Source organism: Mercenaria mercenaria, chromosome 1, assembly GCF_021730395.1.
Source record: "Mercenaria mercenaria strain notata chromosome 1, MADL_Memer_1, whole genome shotgun sequence".
NCBI lineage: Eukaryota > Metazoa > Mollusca > Bivalvia > Venerida > Veneridae > Mercenaria > Mercenaria mercenaria.
Window position 1 is genome coordinate 28,820,662 of NC_069361.1, and position 19,560 is coordinate 28,840,221.

General features: G+C 34.9%; 1 protein-coding gene across 2 annotated transcripts in view; it reads right to left on the reverse strand.

Annotated features, from left to right (window-relative positions):
* Nucleotides 1–1,838: 1,838 nt before the first annotated feature.
* LOC123542672 (uncharacterized) overlaps nucleotides 1,839–19,560 on the reverse strand; it is a 35,654-nt gene continuing 17,932 nt past the window's right edge. For both annotated transcript variants that reach the window (XM_045328634.2, XM_045328625.2), the window contains 2 exons: nucleotides 17,816–17,893; nucleotides 1,839–14,310 (listed from right to left, as the gene is read on the reverse strand). In XM_045328634.2, the coding sequence (XP_045184569.2) occupies nucleotides 14,188–14,310; nucleotides 17,816–17,893 (201 nt within the window). In that variant the 3' untranslated portion in view covers nucleotides 1,839–14,187. The remainder of the gene's footprint in view (nucleotides 14,311–17,815; nucleotides 17,894–19,560) is intronic.

The following is a 19,560-nucleotide window of genomic DNA, read 5'->3' on the forward strand; positions in this document are numbered from 1 at the left end:
CCATTTCTGAAAAATATTTGCTTTCCATCAAGATACCTCCAGGCTTCATTAAAAACTTAAATAATGTCAAACTTGGTCTCAGTGAACAAACTAAGCATGAAATGAGAAAATGAGAAAACCAACATAGTGGGTTTGCGACCAGCATGGATCCAGACCAGCCTGCGCATCCGCGCAGTCTGGTCAGGCTCCATGCTGTTCGCTTTTAAAGCCTACTGCAATAAGAGAAACCGTTAGCGAACAGCATGGATCCTGACCAGACTGCGCAGATGCGCAGATGCGCAGGCTGGTCTGGATCCATGCTGGTCGCAAACCCACTATGTTGGTTTTCCCATGGCACGGCTCAAATATCGTTCATAAGAGACTTACTCAATGAATGATAGGGTTGGCCAGAATGCAGTTATTTAATCAAGTACAGACCACATCTTATAACAAGAGCTGTCGGAGGACAGCAACGCTTGACTATTCAACAGCCTTGTCGATTGAATGAATACGAAGGTCGAAAAAGGGGCATAATTTAAAAAAAGCAAAATAGAGTTATGGAACCTGCATAGTGCTTATCAGCTCATGACAGTGAACAAGTGTGTGAAGTTTCAATCCTTTCCCATTAGTGGATACTGAGATACCAGCTTACATACAAAAACTTAACCAAAAATTTCTATGTTGAAAAAGGGGCATAATTTTGTAAAAAAGCAAAATAAAGTTATGGGACCTGCTTTGTGCATGTCAGATCATGACAGTGAACAAGTGTGTGAAGTTTCAATCTATTCCAATTAGTGAGTACTGAGATACCAGCTTACATACAAAACCTTAACCAAAACATTCTAAGTAGAAAAAGGGACAGAATTTTTGTAAAAAAGCAAAATAGAGTTATGGAACCTGTGCAATGTAAGTCAGTTTATCACAGTAAATAAGTGTGTGAAGTTTCAATCCATTCCCACAAGTGGTTGCTGAGATACCAGCTTACATACAAAAACTTAACCAAATCGGGACACGAACCCTGACGCAGAGGCAGACGCGGATGCCGACGCATGGGCGAGTCTAATAGCTCTACTATTCTATGATTAGTCAAGCTAAAAACATATCAAAACACTCCAAATTAAAATTCGATAAAGAAATAACTTTGGACTTTTACAAAATGCTGGACACGATTGATTCTGCCTTGGCAACCAGCGTAGATCATGGTCAGCCTGTACATGTGCAGTCTGATCAAGATCTGCACTGTTCACCATTCAGTCAGTATCTTTTTAGTAAGCACCCCTTTTAGCAGTTAATGATACTGTCCAAATTGAAAGACAGACGAGTTCATTATAGAAATTTAGCAGTGTAAGGATTAAGGTGCTACTTGTAGACAGACTGAGTTTTTCGTTGGCTTAAAGGTCCATTACTAAGGGAAAGTGAGTTGGCATTTTTTTTCATAGCCAGTGCATAGACTTCTGCAAGACACTAAATAATGAAGATTGGCAGGTCAAAATTTACAGAAGGTCTTTGGAACTCAAAGAAATGTATGTGTATTATGTTGAAATTCCAATGAATTGACAGAATGACCCCCCAGGTCTTTTTAACTTTCTTCATACTTCATAGAAAAATAATTGTACATATACTGCGATTTATTTCGAATTTCTACATACCAACTTTCATTTTCCAATAAAATGAAATAGTTTCTGTGCTTTTTAAAAGAAATTAAAATGTTCACTTTCCTTAGTATTGGACCTTTAAGTTATCTGTGTAGCAAACTGTACAGTATGCTTACACAAATGAAAATACATATACGTATACACTGTGATCAAGTATATACAAATACTACTTCTTAGGTGACAAATAAATTTGAAACAATAACATCTTATTAAGCAATTTATTATCATAATTATACATAATGCAATAAGCTGAACAGTCAAACAAAATACATATACATGAGATGAAGGTATATATCATTTCAAAGTGGAGGTAAAATGTTCGATAAAATCATCGGATAGGTATGTCACCCGTAAAATGTCATAATTAAGAAAATATCTGTTGTTACAATAAAATACCAGCTTTATGTGTTGAATGTGGCTATTAAAACATGTATATTAAAAAAGAGCTGTTTTCACACCAAAATAATATCTTGAAAATACCCGAAAACTTTAAAAAAAATTCTCAAATAATTTCATATGTGGATTATCCAAATGTGCGGATTTTGCTCTTAATGTTTTCAAAATTATGTTTAAGGCAGTAGGTAAGGCAGCAGTTCATAAGATTATCATTGGTGTGACGCTGAAAAATTAAAACGTTTCCATGGGATAATCTAGTATTACCATATGTCATATGGTTCACCTATCTATCTGTACACATATTAATGAACATTAGCAAGAAGATAAGATAAAAAGTTCTTCTTACATAACCATCCACGGGGGTATTTGTTTGTATAACCTATACAACAAATCTGTTTTTATTTTGAAAAAAAAACACCATCTTTTACGGCAAATCAGGTAAAATGACATTTAGTTTATCGACAGGAAATTAAAGTATATCTATTTTTATTTTCAATATTATGGTCTATAAATAAAGAGTGCATGAATGTTTTGAAATACATGTATAGAAATAAAAGAAACATATGATATAAATAAGCTATAAAGGGGATCAAAGGTAATGTAAAAAATTGTGATTAAGTTTCCTATTTCAAAGTTTACTTGTCTGATATAAACATTATTTTTTGCACCTGAAAATCACATGATAGTTTCCTCATAGGAAAGACATGTCATAAATTGTCAAGGTGAGATTGCCCATATTTTACATATTGCACTGAAGTAAAAACATGACTAAGTATTACCATGCAATATCAGGGTGGCCTTTTGGATACCGTACTCACGGAGAAGGTAACATTTTGCCAATATTTTCCCTAGTTACTTGACAGATTTTCATAAAACAAAGTGTGTCGATGACAGAAAAAAATATGTGCTTTCCTTTACACAAAGCCTCTGCCATGAGGTCTAAGTACTTTTCTCAAACACTTAGCCCAACTGCTTTTCGTGGACTAACTGTGTCGAAAACTCATTTTGCTGTCTTCGATGCTCTTTAATTATCATATGAAAATCTGTCAAGTAATAGGGAAAATATAGGCAAAATGCCATGTGAAAAGTGATATTTTCTCCTTGTGTACAGTATCCAAAAGTCACGTTGGTTGGCCGCCCTGAATATGGAACCCCTACAAGCAGACTTATTATCTCAGCTGCAGATCTGATATCTGTCAATGATATACCAGGTTTTTTTTTTAAGTTTAATTAAAAAAAAAACAAACAAAAAACAAACTGGTATATCATTGACAGATATCAGATCTGCAGCTGAGATAATAAGTCTGCTTGTAGGGGTTCCATATTCAGGGCGGCCAACCAACGTCAATGATATACCAGTCCACACAATATTGTTATATACCAGTAATTATACAGTTTTACAATGCAAAATGTTTGGGTTTTGAATATCTACTGTTCTTTTTTTTTAAAATCTATTCGTATAGAAGAAAACGTGTCTAATAATATTTCATTTTTTAAATAGAAGGGAATGTAAAGAAAAAAATGCAATGAAATACTTCATCATATAAAAGGGAAGCAATTCAAATAAAATGAGTCCATATAATATATCAGCTTGTTATGTTGAACATTTATGCAATGTTTTTTTAATATCCATGCATGTTATGTTTAATGTTTATGCAATGTTGCTTTTATCCATGCATGCATGAAAAAGGAAATGTTTATATTGAACAATACCCTTGTAGAATTTTTTTCACCGTGGTCAAACAAGAGGGACATAAGGAAACTTCTAAGGTGAAAAGTAAGTGTGAGGAAATGAAAAATTACAAAAACAGTAAAAGATAAAATTATAGAGTAACATTTAAGACTAATTCGGCCAGAATGTATGATCAATATAAAAACAAGAGCTGTCACTAATGGTGACAAATGCCCCCGCAGCGCCTTGACCTCTGACCTGGTCACCTTGACCTTTGACATGGTGTCCCCGAAGTCAATAGGGGTTGTGTACTCGATAAGTACTATCAACATGTGAAGTTTTAAGGTCCTGGGTGCAGTGGTTCGCGAATAAAGTGGCTTCATGCAAAAAGTTAACATTGGTCCCTGTGACCTTGACCTTTGACCTGGTGACCCCAAAGTCAGTAGGGGTCGTGTACTCAATAAGTACTATCAGCAGGTGAAGTTCGAAGGTCCTGGGTGCAGTGGTTCGCTAGTAAAGAGCCTTCATGCAAAAAGTTAACACTGGCCCCTGTGACCTTGACCTTTGACCTGGTGACCCCAAAGTCAGTAGGGGTCGTGTACTCAATAAGTACTATCAGCACGTCAAGTTTGAAGGTCCTGGGTGCAGTGGTTCGCGAGTAAAGAACCTTCATGCAAAAAGTTAACATTGGCCCCTGTGACCTTGACCTTTGACCTGGTGACCCAAAAGTCAGTAGGGGTCGTGTACTCAATATGTAGTATCAGGATGTGAAGTTTGAAGGTCCTGGGTGCAGTGGTTCGTGAGTAAAGTGCCTTCATGCAAAAAGTTAACATTGGCCCCTGTGACCTTGACCTTTGACCTGGTGACCTCAAAGTCTGTAGGGGTCGTGTACTCAATAAGTACTATCAGCATGTGAAGTTTGAAGGTCCTGGGTGCAGTGGTTTGCGAGTAAAGTGCCTTCATGCAAAAAGTTAACATTGGTGTGACAAACTAACGGACGGACAGTTGAAAACTAATATGCCTCCCTTCGGGGGCATAAAAAAACCCTGTGTACTCTAAATGTTTTACATTCAATAAGAAATGATTCTCTAATCTGAAAATGTAATCTTTACATTAAATTACCATGATTGTGTACTTCATATTTCAAATGGACATAAATATTGTATTCACTTCTTGACTTGCCTTAAAATTTATTTCATCTAAAAAAAAAAAAATGATGGAACAAAGACAATTTAATGTTTTACAATTAAGTACAACTTGAAGATCAGCCTTTCCTTAAATGAGCAAATACTTTTAAGTTTTCTCAACCTTCAGCCTGCTGGTGTCAAGTGATTCTGCCTTTGCAACAAGTGCAGGCCAAGGTCTCTGCACTGTTTGCTATTCAGTCAGTACATTTTCAATGAGTACCCATTCAAATAATAAATGGTACTGCCCAAGATGGACTAGTCCATTTTAGAAATTTAGCCGGCTAATGGTTAATTAACATCACAAAACTTAAACTACAGCACTAACTTAAATATAAACTATGTTTGTTACATATCTATGGAAGCCCAAAACCCTAATTAATAAATGGTTCTATTCATATGTTTTTGTACTATATATATGTATATACAAGGAAATGAAAATTTTGAAACTGATATAAAAAACTTTGTGTCTCGTATCTTATCACATTTCACTGGCAATAAAATAAATGTTAAAAAAAAAATTCATTAATTCAATCTTGTAACATAAATAAAAGTTACAAAACAATGGTATTGACATTTTTGTACACAGATACAGTGGTAAGAATGAGCCATAAATAAAAAAGTAACAACTAGACAAAGTAATGTCTTATATCCTGTTTATAAATTATTTTAGGTGTAGATTTCCTCAACGTTAAAACTGACTTTAGAGAGGCATACCTCCTGATGGAAATCACATCAAAATTGGTTTAAACGGGATATCACATCAAAATTGACTTTAAAGGGGCATATAACATAACAATTTACTTTAAATTTATTTATTTGGGTTTTATGGCGCACCAACACAGTATAGGTTATATGGCGCCAAACAGGACTACAAATTTTGGTTTCACATCTCATTTACATCAATTTACTTTAAAGGGGCATGCCTACAGATGTCCATAACAAACTCAATTATAACTCTGACATACACTTAATGCACTGCAGCCTAGTATTTTGAACAAAGGTGATAATAGTTCAAGAAAATATGTAATAATAAGGATCTAAGAGAGAATGCAACAGAAAAAGTGCAATGGAGATACACCATTTCTTAAATGAGAAGAAGTTTTGTTTTTTTCTAGTATCAGTCTGGTGACAAATGGAAAGCAAACAAAATACCCAAACAAACTACATGTAACATGTAATAGCTTATCCGGGGACTTCTGCTCGAATGAGTTTAAAACCCTGGAAGACTTTTCAACAATGACTTAACAACATGATAATAAAAGAATTATTAGATCAGTATCTGGTAGTGTTATGGTAAATAGGCTTGTGCGGTAAAAATACAGTAAGCTCACTAAAGCTTACCTGTCAAATAGTTCAAACACTTGCCTACTAACTTAATATGACCAGTTACTGATCGCTCAAAATGATATATTCTTATGCCAGCACAATAAGATCCCTTTATATAATGTGGTATTTAAAATACATATATGTTATAGACTTCAATAATTTGCATTGATTATTTGCATTGTTCTCAGTACAGTGCATTGATACGGGGGCTGGTAGTTCTGAAAAAAAATGGTAAAGTACTGTTAAATAATGATACAGGGGAATGAAAAATAAAGGGACTGGAATGTTGGGGGACAGGTATAAAGTACAGCTATGTATGTTAAAAGGGCAGGAAGGTTCAGGGCAGGGGAGAAGTACATCTACAATGAAAGGTTTGGGAACAGGGAACATAGTACAGCTATTTGTTGGTACTGAGGCTTGAATGTTGGGGAACAAGGGGCAAAGTACAGCCATTTGTTGATATTGGGGTTTGAATGTAGGGAACAGGGAAAAAGTACAGCTATTTGTTGATACTGAGATTTGAATGTTGGGGAACAGGGGAAAATAACAGCTATTTGTTGATACTGAGATTTATATGTTGGGGAACAGGGAAAAATTACAGCTATTTGTTGATACTGAGATTTGAATGTTGGGGAACAGGGGAAAATTACAGCTATTTGTTGATACGGAGGCTTGAATGTACAGGAACATGATGAGTTGGGCGGGGTGGGGGAGGGGGGGAGAATACAGTTAGTTGTTGATACTAGGGCTCAGATGATGGAAACATGGTGACAACATACCGTTATATTGATATAGCAGCAAATACATTAAAATCTACATTATAGATACATTTTTACAACAAACCATATTTACAATTTTTTTACATGAAGAATGCCTGTTGGGTAGCTAACATTCCATTTTTTATGTACTGGTAACTCTGACTGCTAAACAGAATGATAGTTTATCTGGTTACACAGTAAAAGGTATGACTTTAATATAAAATATTTATCAATATAATGAGTGTTTGTGTTCATTTACTGAATACTGCATATATACCCATCAGAACTCCTTATTAATGCACTGTCAGCTTTTACCCAACTTGGAATCAAAATTGAATCTTAATATTGATAGGTAAAATTTAAATTCTAAAATTTCACCTTCAATTAATCAAATTTAGAACATTTTATTAGGCAGTTTCAGATTAGTTTTCATCCGGTATTATATACCTTGTATAGAGGGGCCAAGTTAATATGAATCTGTAAAATTATCTTGCTGAAAACTATCATATTTCTATAAGAATTCAATATTAGTTTTATTCCATCATACTGTTCAAAATGACTCCTGAACCTTAAGTTAGTCCACTTTACTGTGACACAGTCTTGGAAAAAAACAAACACTGGGTAAGACCTGAAGCTGCTTAGAATTAATTCACAATTCAGGTAAAATGAAATTCCCTGTAAATTGTGTTTTGGAAAAGTGGTCTTTGGAATAAAATTGTATATCAAAGTTCAGTATCCACGTAAAATATCAAACAATGTTTTGAAAAAAAAAATATATCCAAACGATTTTTGGACAAATGAAAAAGTAAAAATTTTCACTTTTTGTAAATATTTTGTGTAAAATAAGACACTTAGATTAAAAACCTTTCCATGAATGGGTAGTTTTAAATTATATTCATTTTGACATTAAAACAAGCAAAGGAATGGACTAATATATATAGGTGGGTGTATCAACAGGAACAATATGGGTGAATTCACTCTTTCTAGCATATCAAAACTATATACATCATCACAGCTATAAAAGCAGCTAAAATGTGACAAATACCCCCGATTACAGCTTTGACAATGGAAAGGAAAGTTCAAGGGTGCACACCTAAAATATAACTAAGAATACAAATAAAAGCAACAGATATTGCATGCCAACAATATGTTACCAGTTGACAATATACAGACAAAAATGTTTTTAAAAACTAACAATAAATAAGTATCTGATGTGCCCTAGTGTCCCAATCCAATGTCACATTCAGCCACACATCAATCTAACCAACTGTATGGAGTTTCAGTGGAATCCCCGTAAAACTGTGAAAGTTTACTCCACAAACTATTTTTTCAAACTTGTGGGGGTATTGGTGCTCCAATACCAAATCCTGGTCTGTTTAAGAAAAATAAGTTACATACAACTACTCTTCTCAGTGATACCTCTGTTAACCTCTTAGAACTTTGGAGTCAGTTTGCCTCAAAACCTTATGGGGTACTGGTACCTTAGTACACACAAGAAAAAATGTCACACAACTTTTCTTCATGGTGATCACCTGTGTTACATTCCACATTGGGATATGCTTAGAACTCTGGAGTCAATTTGCCTCAAAACCTTAAGGGGTATGGGTACCGCAGTCCATACAAGAAAAAATGTAACACAAAACTACTCTTCATGGTGATCACCTGTGTAAAGTACCATTGAAATCCCTTAAAATTTTGAAGCAGTTAGCACTAAAACCTAAAAAGGTTTATGGGTGCCCCCACATCAGTCCACGTAAGACAAAAATGTGTGAGGTTACATTGAGATCCCTTAAAAACTGTGGATTCCGAAGTAGTTGACTCCACAAACATTTTGCAATCAACTAAACACATGATCAACTGAAAGATGACCCCATATATACCCTATAAACCTGTATTGCATGAATTTTGAGAAATTAAACATTAATTTTATTTTCCTTGGACCTGAAACAGAAATTCATATTTCCTTTGAAAACAAAATGGGCAGTGTTGAATCTGTCTAAATAAACAAATTTGTCGCAAGTCAAGATGTGTTCTTGCTATTAAGTAAATCAAAATATGCCAAATTTTAACAATGATGCAGTTTTCATGCTTACTAATGCATCATTTTCTTGTAATATTGAAATGGGCAATTACTGATCTAAGTAAAGGCATCCTACAAGATATATAAAATTCATTAAATTAAAGCAATTCAATCAACTAGAGTTCAATCAACTAGAGTCATCACAAGAAAACCCCCATCCTAAAAAATCGTTTTGTTGTGTAATGAATTCTACAGTCAAATATGTGAATTATTACAATAAAATCATTTTCTGATACTTCCTTCACAAAAAGTGTGAATATACATCAAATTATAAGTCAGAAAAAGTTTACAAGTATTTTACAAAGTATTAATGTAAACCTTTTTAAGAAGATGACTCATAAGTTCTTTGAATACACATGAATACATACATATGACATATATACACAGTAAATGACTTTTTCAATAAATACGATAACTTGTGTCATGATACATTTTAAAATTAATCTTGAACACAATCTAAAGCAGATTATACATAAGGCACCTAAACTTTGACTTAACATTGACAAAAAATCTCAAACGTATTAAAGTTTAGCACCTTCAACTGACATACATGCAGGCTGTCCCAAAAAGAAAATAACCACCTGAATTTGTTAATACTCCTAAATTGTTATTAAGTATTTATGGTTTGCCTAAGGAACAAGGAGATTTTGTGAATACATGGCTTATAAGTGACTTGTCTTACAGGTGTGCCTGTATTGAATTTGAAATTTTTCAATGAAAATGGAAGAATTTTAGTCCAGCAATAGAAACCATAATGTCAAAAATTACTGTGACAGTAGAAGTTCACTTCCTTCAATGATTCTCTATGTACAAACTGTAATTTTCACATAATTTTTCTGTTTTCATGAAACTTTCCATAACCTTCACGAATTTCTAAAACTGAAAATGCTTCATGTTATATATTTTGTGTTTTGCATGATACATATTATTATATGACTAAAATCACCAGTCCATAGTTTGTGCTATTGTCTGGTCTATGGTTCAACACCAATTTTTTTGTGGCTAAAGTCAAAACTTGAAGAAAATACAAACCACAATTTATTTCCGTCATGTAATAAAACACTTACTGAATGACCTGTCATTCAATAGTCAAAACATTTACTGGCAAGCCATTCGATAAAAGTACCAAATATCACACTGTCTCTGTCCTAAACTGAAAGGGAATGAATCTGAATTAAAGAAATATAAATAAAACCAAGTGGAGAGCTCTTTTGGTGGCAGCCTGTATACTGTATGATTTATGGCATGTGTATTCCTATTGGAATTGTTTAAAATTTTAGCAAAATCATACCGGGTATATATAAAACAACATTCAAACCCTTCCACCCTGTATCAATGGAATAGTCTGATGCATGGGTCATACAAACACTGAACAGATAAGTCTATTACACTCATACAGGTGTAAGAGTTAAAACTGAACACTGAGCAAAATAAAATGATCACATGAAATGCAAACTGAAGTTAACCTACATTTCAGGGTAGACTGCTGAATATTTTACAAACATATTTTACCATTTATTATTACAAATGTCAAAAGTTCTAAAAACTGGGCAAAAAGCATCATAATCACTACACAAGTATGATACTGATGTCTATGGATCCAGTATTCAGGCAACAATAAAACATAGATATACAATTATTTTGATGTACATTTGCAAAATTTGTTCAACACATAGAAACAACATAATATTTCATTCAGATATGACCCTTTCAAAAATTTATATACTAATAATATCTTCATACCCTGAATATTTTTCAATATTTTCGGAAACAAAAACACAAAATACATGCATATAAAATGTATGGAAGACAGTAAGCAACACAATTTGTTATGGCTTGTAAGGAATATAAAAAAACAAACTATCCCATGCATTTTGACACAGGGCAAAAAAAAAATCACTTTCAATACATTATCATACAACTGAAATTAAATCTTTATCAGATAAATTCACCATAGAGAAAAGTAATCTTTTTTCATGCCAAATTTTCTTTTAAAATGTATAATTTCACAGTTTGAAAGTATAAAAGGGTGATTTTTGATTTTTTTTTGTTGCTTTTTTTTAAAAAAAAAGCTGTATTCTATAAAATCTGTTGATACAATAGCCAATTTTCAATTTCATTATAACAAGTTTCTGAGTGTCTGCAAGTTACAAGATGGTGACATGAAGGCAGCAAAACTTAAACCACTGAACCATAATTAACCCATTTCATGATTAAATGGTATATTAACATTAACATATTTCAACTAAAAGTAAAATACATAGTTCTAATCAGATCATTTCACCTTAAAAACTAAATTAAAAACCATATTAAATAAAATATACCTGTTATACAAAGTTAATTTTTCTTCTCTTTGTAAAACACACTGACCATATTACATTTTAAGACCTCTACTCTCCTTCCTATCATTTGAACCACAACATAGCTAAACTAACTCATAGAAAAATGATGACAGAAAAAAAAACACACACAAAAAAACTATAGACTTACAGTTGTGTACCACTACATGAAATACAGAAAAGAATGCATTATGTTTCAAACTGACGGCATGTACTCTCCAAGGAATAATGAACTTAGTCTATAATTGAGCCGCGCCATGAGAAAACCAACATAGTGCGTTTGTGACCAGCATGGATCCAGACCAGCCTGCGCATCGGCGCAGTCTGATCAGGATCCATGCTGTTCGCTTTCAAACCCTATTGCAATTAGAGAAACCTTTAGCCAACAGCACAGATCCTGACCAGACTGCGTGGATGTGCAGGCTGGTCTGGATCCATGCTGGTTGCAAAACCACTATGTTGGTTTTCTCATGGTGCAGCTCATTTGTATTAATTTTGGCTTTGATAAAGACTATGGGTCTTGATTACCACTGAACTGTGACTATGGATTCAGTAATTCATTTTATGAAAACCTGATAATTTAAAAAAATACATATCACAAACATTTCGATATGATGCAGTATAAATTGACACCCCTAAAATATGAGGTGCTAAGTGGTTACTTACAATGTTTCAGGACCTACACATTCTTTTAAAACTACAATGAAAGGGAAATGACCTGAAACATATAACCCTTTTTACTGAACCAAAAATAGCATTTTGTGAATAATATAAGGTCGTATCTGTTACAAACAGTCCATCTCCTGGTCAGTTTTAGAAATATTTCATCTATTTGCCTCATTCCCATTTTTACTGCATATTATGTGATCTTGGATACAATAACTTTATAGAAAATAAGCCATAATAGCAAATACAACCTTTCATTACTGACAATGTAAAAAGGCACATATATATTTCATAAAATAACTTTCAGTTCTATAAATATATGACAATTAGTATTGTCAGAATATAAAATCTTTAGCTATGAGGCTTCTGTATGAACTGGGAAAATTTTGGTGACAAATCAGTAAAACAGGATACAAAGGTATTTTTTTAAGTTTTCTAAAACATGCCGTTTTTTATTCATTGAAGATATTTTCACTTCAGGGATGTCAAATTACTGTAGTGTCAAGGTATCAAGACTGTCTGCAAGTGTTCCGACACCTGTCCATACTTCATCAACAAAAATATACATGATCACAGGGTAGGTAAATAATCTCTATATATAACATTGAACAATATTCCTACAATAATGAAATCAAGGCAAGAATGCCATGAAATATTGGCCTATACACAAAGCTTCAACAAGCAATGGTAAATAACGTTGTCTTTAAAAATCGAGAGCTGAACGTAAACTGTTGTAACTCCTTCCTTACTTAACATGAGTTACGACAGTTCTGTGTTCAACCCTCGCAATGTGTTTTTTTTTGGATTATCAGTAAGTTAAATGTCAAAATTAATAATGCCACAGCAAGGTACAAAAGAGATGCATCATAAATGTGAAGAATGCAAAGATTTATTTCTCATTTTCTCCTTAATACATGTAGTTATATGCTAATTTTTTGACAACCTTGTTTCTGATTCATGTCACATTCACAGAACTATCACCTGCATTGGTTCTGAACTGTTTCATGTAACAGTATTAACACAGTACAGTATTCCCTCCCTTAACCCTTAGCCTGCTAAATTTCTATAATGGACTGGTCCATCATTCAATTTGGGCAATACCATTTATTATTCGAAGGGGTGTTTACTGAAAATTTACTGACTGAATAGCAAACAGTGCAGACCATGATCAGACTGCATGGATGTGCAGGCTGATCTTGGTCTGCACTGGTCGCAAAGGCAGAATTACTGCCGCCAGCAGGCAAAGGGTTAATGATACTACTTAAGATTTTTCCATCTCTTTTGTCAAATTGTCCATACCCAACAAATAACACTGAAAAAGTAACAACTAAATTAATACAAAATACAACTTTCCTACAGTTGTTGAGAGAGGTCTAAAATTTGCTGACTTCGATAGAGCAGTCAAATGATAATGTATACATGGCTGGGTGTTTCTGAATTTACTTTTAACATTTATGTATGGCGGTATCGATAACTATAGTCAATGACCCTGTGGTAACTAGCCACAGTTTATCTACAAAACAGCAAAGTTTATAGTCCATCAGGAGTATTATACCTTCTCCACACTGACACTGGCAGAAAAAGGCGATCAACACTTTTTTTGTGGTAAGCATATCCAGTGACCAAAACTCCAATTTATAACAATGACAGTCAAAAGGCACAATGTTTACTTGTGAAGTAGATATACCTGAAGACACCAAAAGTTTAATGTTCACAAGCTGTAAAGTAACCCATCAAGATTTTGAATGTTAATAACTTCAGAGATGACCAGGTGTTTCATGATCTATTGTAGAAAATAAATACTCACAGATGTTCAATTTTGGCAGTGCTGAAAGTCTACTTAATAAAACTTAACAGTTTACACATCAGCATCTATTCTGATATATTCTGTAAATACATCCATTAAGATTGTGGCAAAGACAGGCAATGTTGTGGTAAACACATCTGCGAAGATACTGGCAAAGATAGGCGATGCTGAATGTTTACTTGTGTTAAGCACATCTGCGAAGACAGGTGATGCTGAATGTTTACTTGTGGTAAACACATTTGCAAAGATACTGGCAAAGAAAGGTGATGCTGAATGTTTATTTGTGGTAAACACATCCGCAAAGATAGGCGATGCTGAATGTTTATTTGTGGTAAACACATCCGCGAAGATACTGGCGAAGATAAGCGATGCTCATTGGTTGTTTGGATATGAGATCTTCAAATGGGGACTTGTCAGCTCTGAGGGGCATATCTCCAAAATCAATCTGTAATACAAAAATTGTACTACATGTATAGCAGAATAACTCACTGAAATTACTTTTATGTCACATATAAACTCAAATAAACAAGTCGGTGAATGAGAGCATAAACTGAGTTTACAATGCAAAACTCAGTCTATTCCCTAGAATTCAGGACAAAATCCCTCCTGCTCAATTTGACCAAGACAAACAAATCCCCAAATTGATTTTGTTGAATAAAAACATAACTAGATGCCTACGGGCAACATGTCGAGCCCGCCAGCTGTCAAGATCTGACAAGACCTTTGACCTCCAACTGTGACCTTGACCTTTGAGATAGGAACCTGAGGTTTGCGCGGGACACTCCGTCTCACTGAGGTTAACATTCATGCCAAATATAAACAAGATTGCTCCATGCAGGTCAAAGTTATGGTCCGGACAAACAAATCCAGATGGGCGGACTCATGCACATACACCGAACAGCCATTTGGACGACTATGTCTTTGCTTCCGCAAACGGGCTCAATAAAAATTAAACGAAGATGAACAGAAACAAAAAATTACAATTTATAAGGAGAAAATTATCAATTCTAAGCAGAATGAAATGAAAATTTTGATAAAATTTGACAAAAATGGAAGTGGGGATTCTGTTTGCCTTGATCAAATTGTGCAGGAGAGGGGGAGCTTCTGTCTGTATCCCCTTTCCCCAAGGTAGATATATACATGAAAACAAAAGGACCACGATGGTCCTGAATCGCTCACCTGTCCCCAAATGACCCAGTTTTGAACCGAGTATGACGTCTTTTTTTCTATTATTTGACATAGTGACATAGTATTTGAGCTCATGTGACCCAGTTTTGAACTTGACCTAGATATCATCGAGATAAAAATTCTGACAAAGTTTCATGAAGTTCCATTGAAAAATATGGCCTCTAGACAGGTCACAAGGTTTTTCTATTATTTGACCTAATGACCTAGTTTTTGAAGGCACTTGACCCAGTTTCGAACTTGACCTAGATACCATCAAGGTGAAAATTCTCACCAATGTTCATGAAGATCTCATGAAAATTATGGCCTCTAGAGAGGTCACAAGGTTTTTCTATTAATTGACCTAATGACCTAGTTTTTGAAGGCACATGACCCAGTTTCAAACTTGACCTAGATATCATCAAGATGAACATTCTGACCAATTTTCATGAAGATCTCATGTAATGTATGGCCTCTAGAGAGGTCACAAGTTTTTCTATTTTTAGACCTACTGACCTAGTTTTTGATCACACGTCATCCACTTTCGAACCTGACTAAGATATTATCAAGGCTAACATTCTGACCAATTTTCATGACGATCCATTGAAAAATATGGCCTCTAGAGAGGTCACAAGGTTTTTCAATTTTTAGACCTACTGACCTAGTTTTGGATAGCACGTGACCCAGTTTCGAACTTGACCTAGATATCACCAAAATGAACACTCTGACTAATTTTCATGAAGATCCATTTAAAAATATGGCCTCTAGGGAGGTCACAAGGTTTTTCTATATTTAGATCTACTGACCTAGTTTTTGACCGCACGTGACCCACTTTCGAACTTGACCTAGATATCATCAAGGTAAACATTCTGACCAATTTTCATGAAGATCCATGAAAACAAGAGCTGCTGGAGGACAACAACGCTCGACTATTTAACAGCCTTGTCGCTTGAATGAATAAGAAAGTCGAAAAAGGGGCATAATTTAGTAAAAAAGTAAAATAGGGTTATGGAACCTGCATAGTGCTTATCAGCTCATGACAGTGGACAAGTGTATGAAGTTTCAATCCATTCCCATTAGTGGGTACTGAGATACCAGCTTACATATAAGAATTTAACCCAAAAACTCCTAAGTTCAAAAAGGGGCATAATTTTGTAAAATGCAAAGTTGAGTTATTGACCCTTTGCACTGCATGTCATATCATGACAGTGAACTAGTGTGTGAAGTTTCAATCCTTTCCCATTAGTGGATACTGAGATACCAGCTTACATACAAAAACTTAACCAAAAATTTCTATGCTGAAAAAGGGGCATAATTTTGTAAAAAAGCAAAATAAAGTTATGGGACCTGCTTTGTGCATGTCAGATCATGACAGTGAACAAGTGTGTGAAGTTTCAATCCATTCCCATTAGTGAGTACTGAGATACCAGCTTACATACAAAACCTTAACCAAAAAATTCTAAGTCGAAAAAGGGGCATAATTTTGTAAAAAAGCAAAATAGAGTTATGGAACCTGTGCAATGTAAGTCAGTTTATCACAGTAAATAAGTGTGTGAAGTTTCAATCCATTCCCACAAGTGGTTACTTAGATACCAGCTTACATACAAAACCTTAACCAAAAATTTTAAAGTCAAAAAAGGGGCATAATTTTGTAAAAAAGCAAAACAGAGTTATGGAACCTGTGCAATGTAAGTCAGTTTATCACAGTGAATAAGTGTGTGAAGTTTCAATACATTCCCACAAGTGGTTGCTGAGATACCAGCTTCTATACAAAAACTTAACCAAATCGGGACGCGGACGCGGACGCCGACGCATGGGCGAGTCCAATAGCTCTACTATTCTATGAATAGTCGAGCTAAAAATGGCCTCTAGGGAGGTCAAAAGGTTTTTCTATTTTTAGACCTAATGACCTAGTTTTGGACCGCACATGACCCAGTTTCGATCTTGACCTAGATATCATCAAGATGAACATTCTGACCAATTTTCATGACGATCCATTGAAAAATATGGCCTCTAGAGAGGTCACAAGGTTTTTCTATTTTTAGACCTACTGACCTAGTTTTGGACAGCACGTGACCCAGTTTCGAACTTGACCTAGATATTATCAAGATGAACATTCTGACCAACTTTCATAAAGATCCCATGAAAAAAGTGACCTCTAGAGTGGTCACAAGCAAAAGTTTACGCACGGACGGACGACGGATGCCACGCGATCACAAAAGCTCACCTTGTCACTTTGTGACTGGTGAGCTAAAAACAACTACATTCCTTGCAAGGATGCTGAACCAACAGATGTCCGAAGCATGTGACTCAAAGCAAAGAATTTAGAAGATCTTAGTAGAGGGCCAAGGGAATGCTGTCTTCATTAGCACATTTTGGGGAGCAGTGGCTAATGACTTTCACAGTATGGTGCTAATAAACAGGGGTAATTGTTTATTGGAAAGTCTGTCAACAAAACAACAGTTCAGTAAGTGTGTTTTTAAGTACAATTCCTAGATATTTTCTGTACTGAAAGAATTTTTAAAAAGTTTACATATACCCACTTCAATAATTAATCTATCAATTTCAGCGATCATCAGAGGAGTGTTTTTTTTACCTAGTATAAGCCTTCTGTAAACTGACATCCTGTAGTACATAATGATGTCTTTATGTCTGTACACATTGTGCCATTCAAGGAATTATGTCATATATACATATCAAATGCAAATTTACTTCAATAGTTTATTTATGACTTTCTGATATATAAATAAAGTTTATACCATATTTGACCTTCAGTCTTAACATACCTGCATTATGTAGGTAACCATGGTGAATATTTTCTTCTCCTTGCTAACTGGTTCTAGAATCCAACCACTAGGAAGCACCTGAAATATCAGACAATATATTATATACTGTCTGTCCTTCAGTAAGCATAAGTAAAACATTGGAAGGTCAGAAAACAGTTGTGCTAAATCCCCAGTCTTTGGCACACGGATTGTTTGAAATATATGAAACCATCTTCTGTGGTAAAAGACATGCCGTCACCGTTAATTAAGAAATGAACTATTTTTTCTGGTGCAAACTTTAAATAGCACTCTTCTGAAGTGCAACAGTCCTTATAACAGTTAAATTTTATTTTGTGTTTTTGATTTGATTTCTTTGTGAAATGAACATAAAAAATTGCAATCCAAAACAGATGAAATGACATCCAATATTTTGAGCTAAAAACTTTATGTCTGTAGAAATTTTCAGGCAATGTGTATAATGTGTTATAAATCTTGTTTAAAATACTTTATGTACCCAACCTCCTTCATTTACTGTTTCCCTTCTAACAAGGCAGTCTATCGCCCGCCACTGTTATGGATAGTGAAAAGGTTGATGGTATTGGGTGGAACCATTAAACATTCGAGTTGTGACCTTGACCTTAAGCTGGCAGGGATGAATTCTGAATTCTGCACATTGTCTTGATAAGGGGAATATTACATCCAAGTCATATTAAACTCCTTCAAGGGGTTTAGGAGATACAGAGCAGACATAAAATGGAAGGCTCAATCCTTTGACCTTGGGTTGTGACCTTTACCTTGAGCCAACATGGCTGACTCATGAGTTCTGCACATCGTCTTGATGAGGTGATCAACTGACCTAAGTTTCATAAAAATCATTCAAGGGGTTAAGGAGATACAGAGCAGACACAAAATGGAAGGCTGAAACATTTGACCTTGGCCTTAAGCTGACATGGCTGACTCATGAGTTCTGCACATCGTCTTGATGAGGTGATCATTTGACCCAAGTTTCCTGAAATTCCTTCAAGGAGTTTAGGAGAAAGAGAGGGGACACAAAATGGAAGGCTAAAACATTTGACCTTGACTTCAGACATTGACCTTAAGCCGACATGACTGACTCATAAGTTCTGCACATTTTCTTGATGAGGTGATCATTTGACCCAAGTTTCATGAAAATCCTTCAAGGGGTTTAGGAGATACAGAGCGGACACAAAATTGAAGACCTAGAGTGGTGACCTTGAACTTGAGCCAAATGGCTGACTCATGAGTTCTGCACATTGTCTTGATGAAGTGATCATTTGACCCAAGTTGTAAGTTTCATGATTATCCTTAAAGGGGTTTAGGAGATACAGAGCGGACACAAAATGGAAGGCTCAAATCTTTGACCTTGAGTTGTGACCTTGACTTTGAGCTGACATGGCTGACTCATGGGTTCTGAACATTGTCTTGATGAGGTGATCCTTTGACCCAAGTTTCAGGATTATCCTTCAAGGGTTTAGGAGATATAGAGCAGACACCAAATGAAAGGCTCAAACCTTTGACCTTGAGTTGTGACCTTGACCCGACATGGCTGACACATGGGTTTCTGATAAGGAGTAATCTGTGTCAACTGTCTTGTGCTAAATTGTAAGATCATCTAATTTCAGCCTCATGAGTTTATAAATTCTTTCTTCAAAACCAAGTTTAATTGTAAGTACATAACTAATATCCACAAACAGGACTAAGAGTGAGAATTACTGCATGCATGCTAGTAAATAAACAAAATAAAG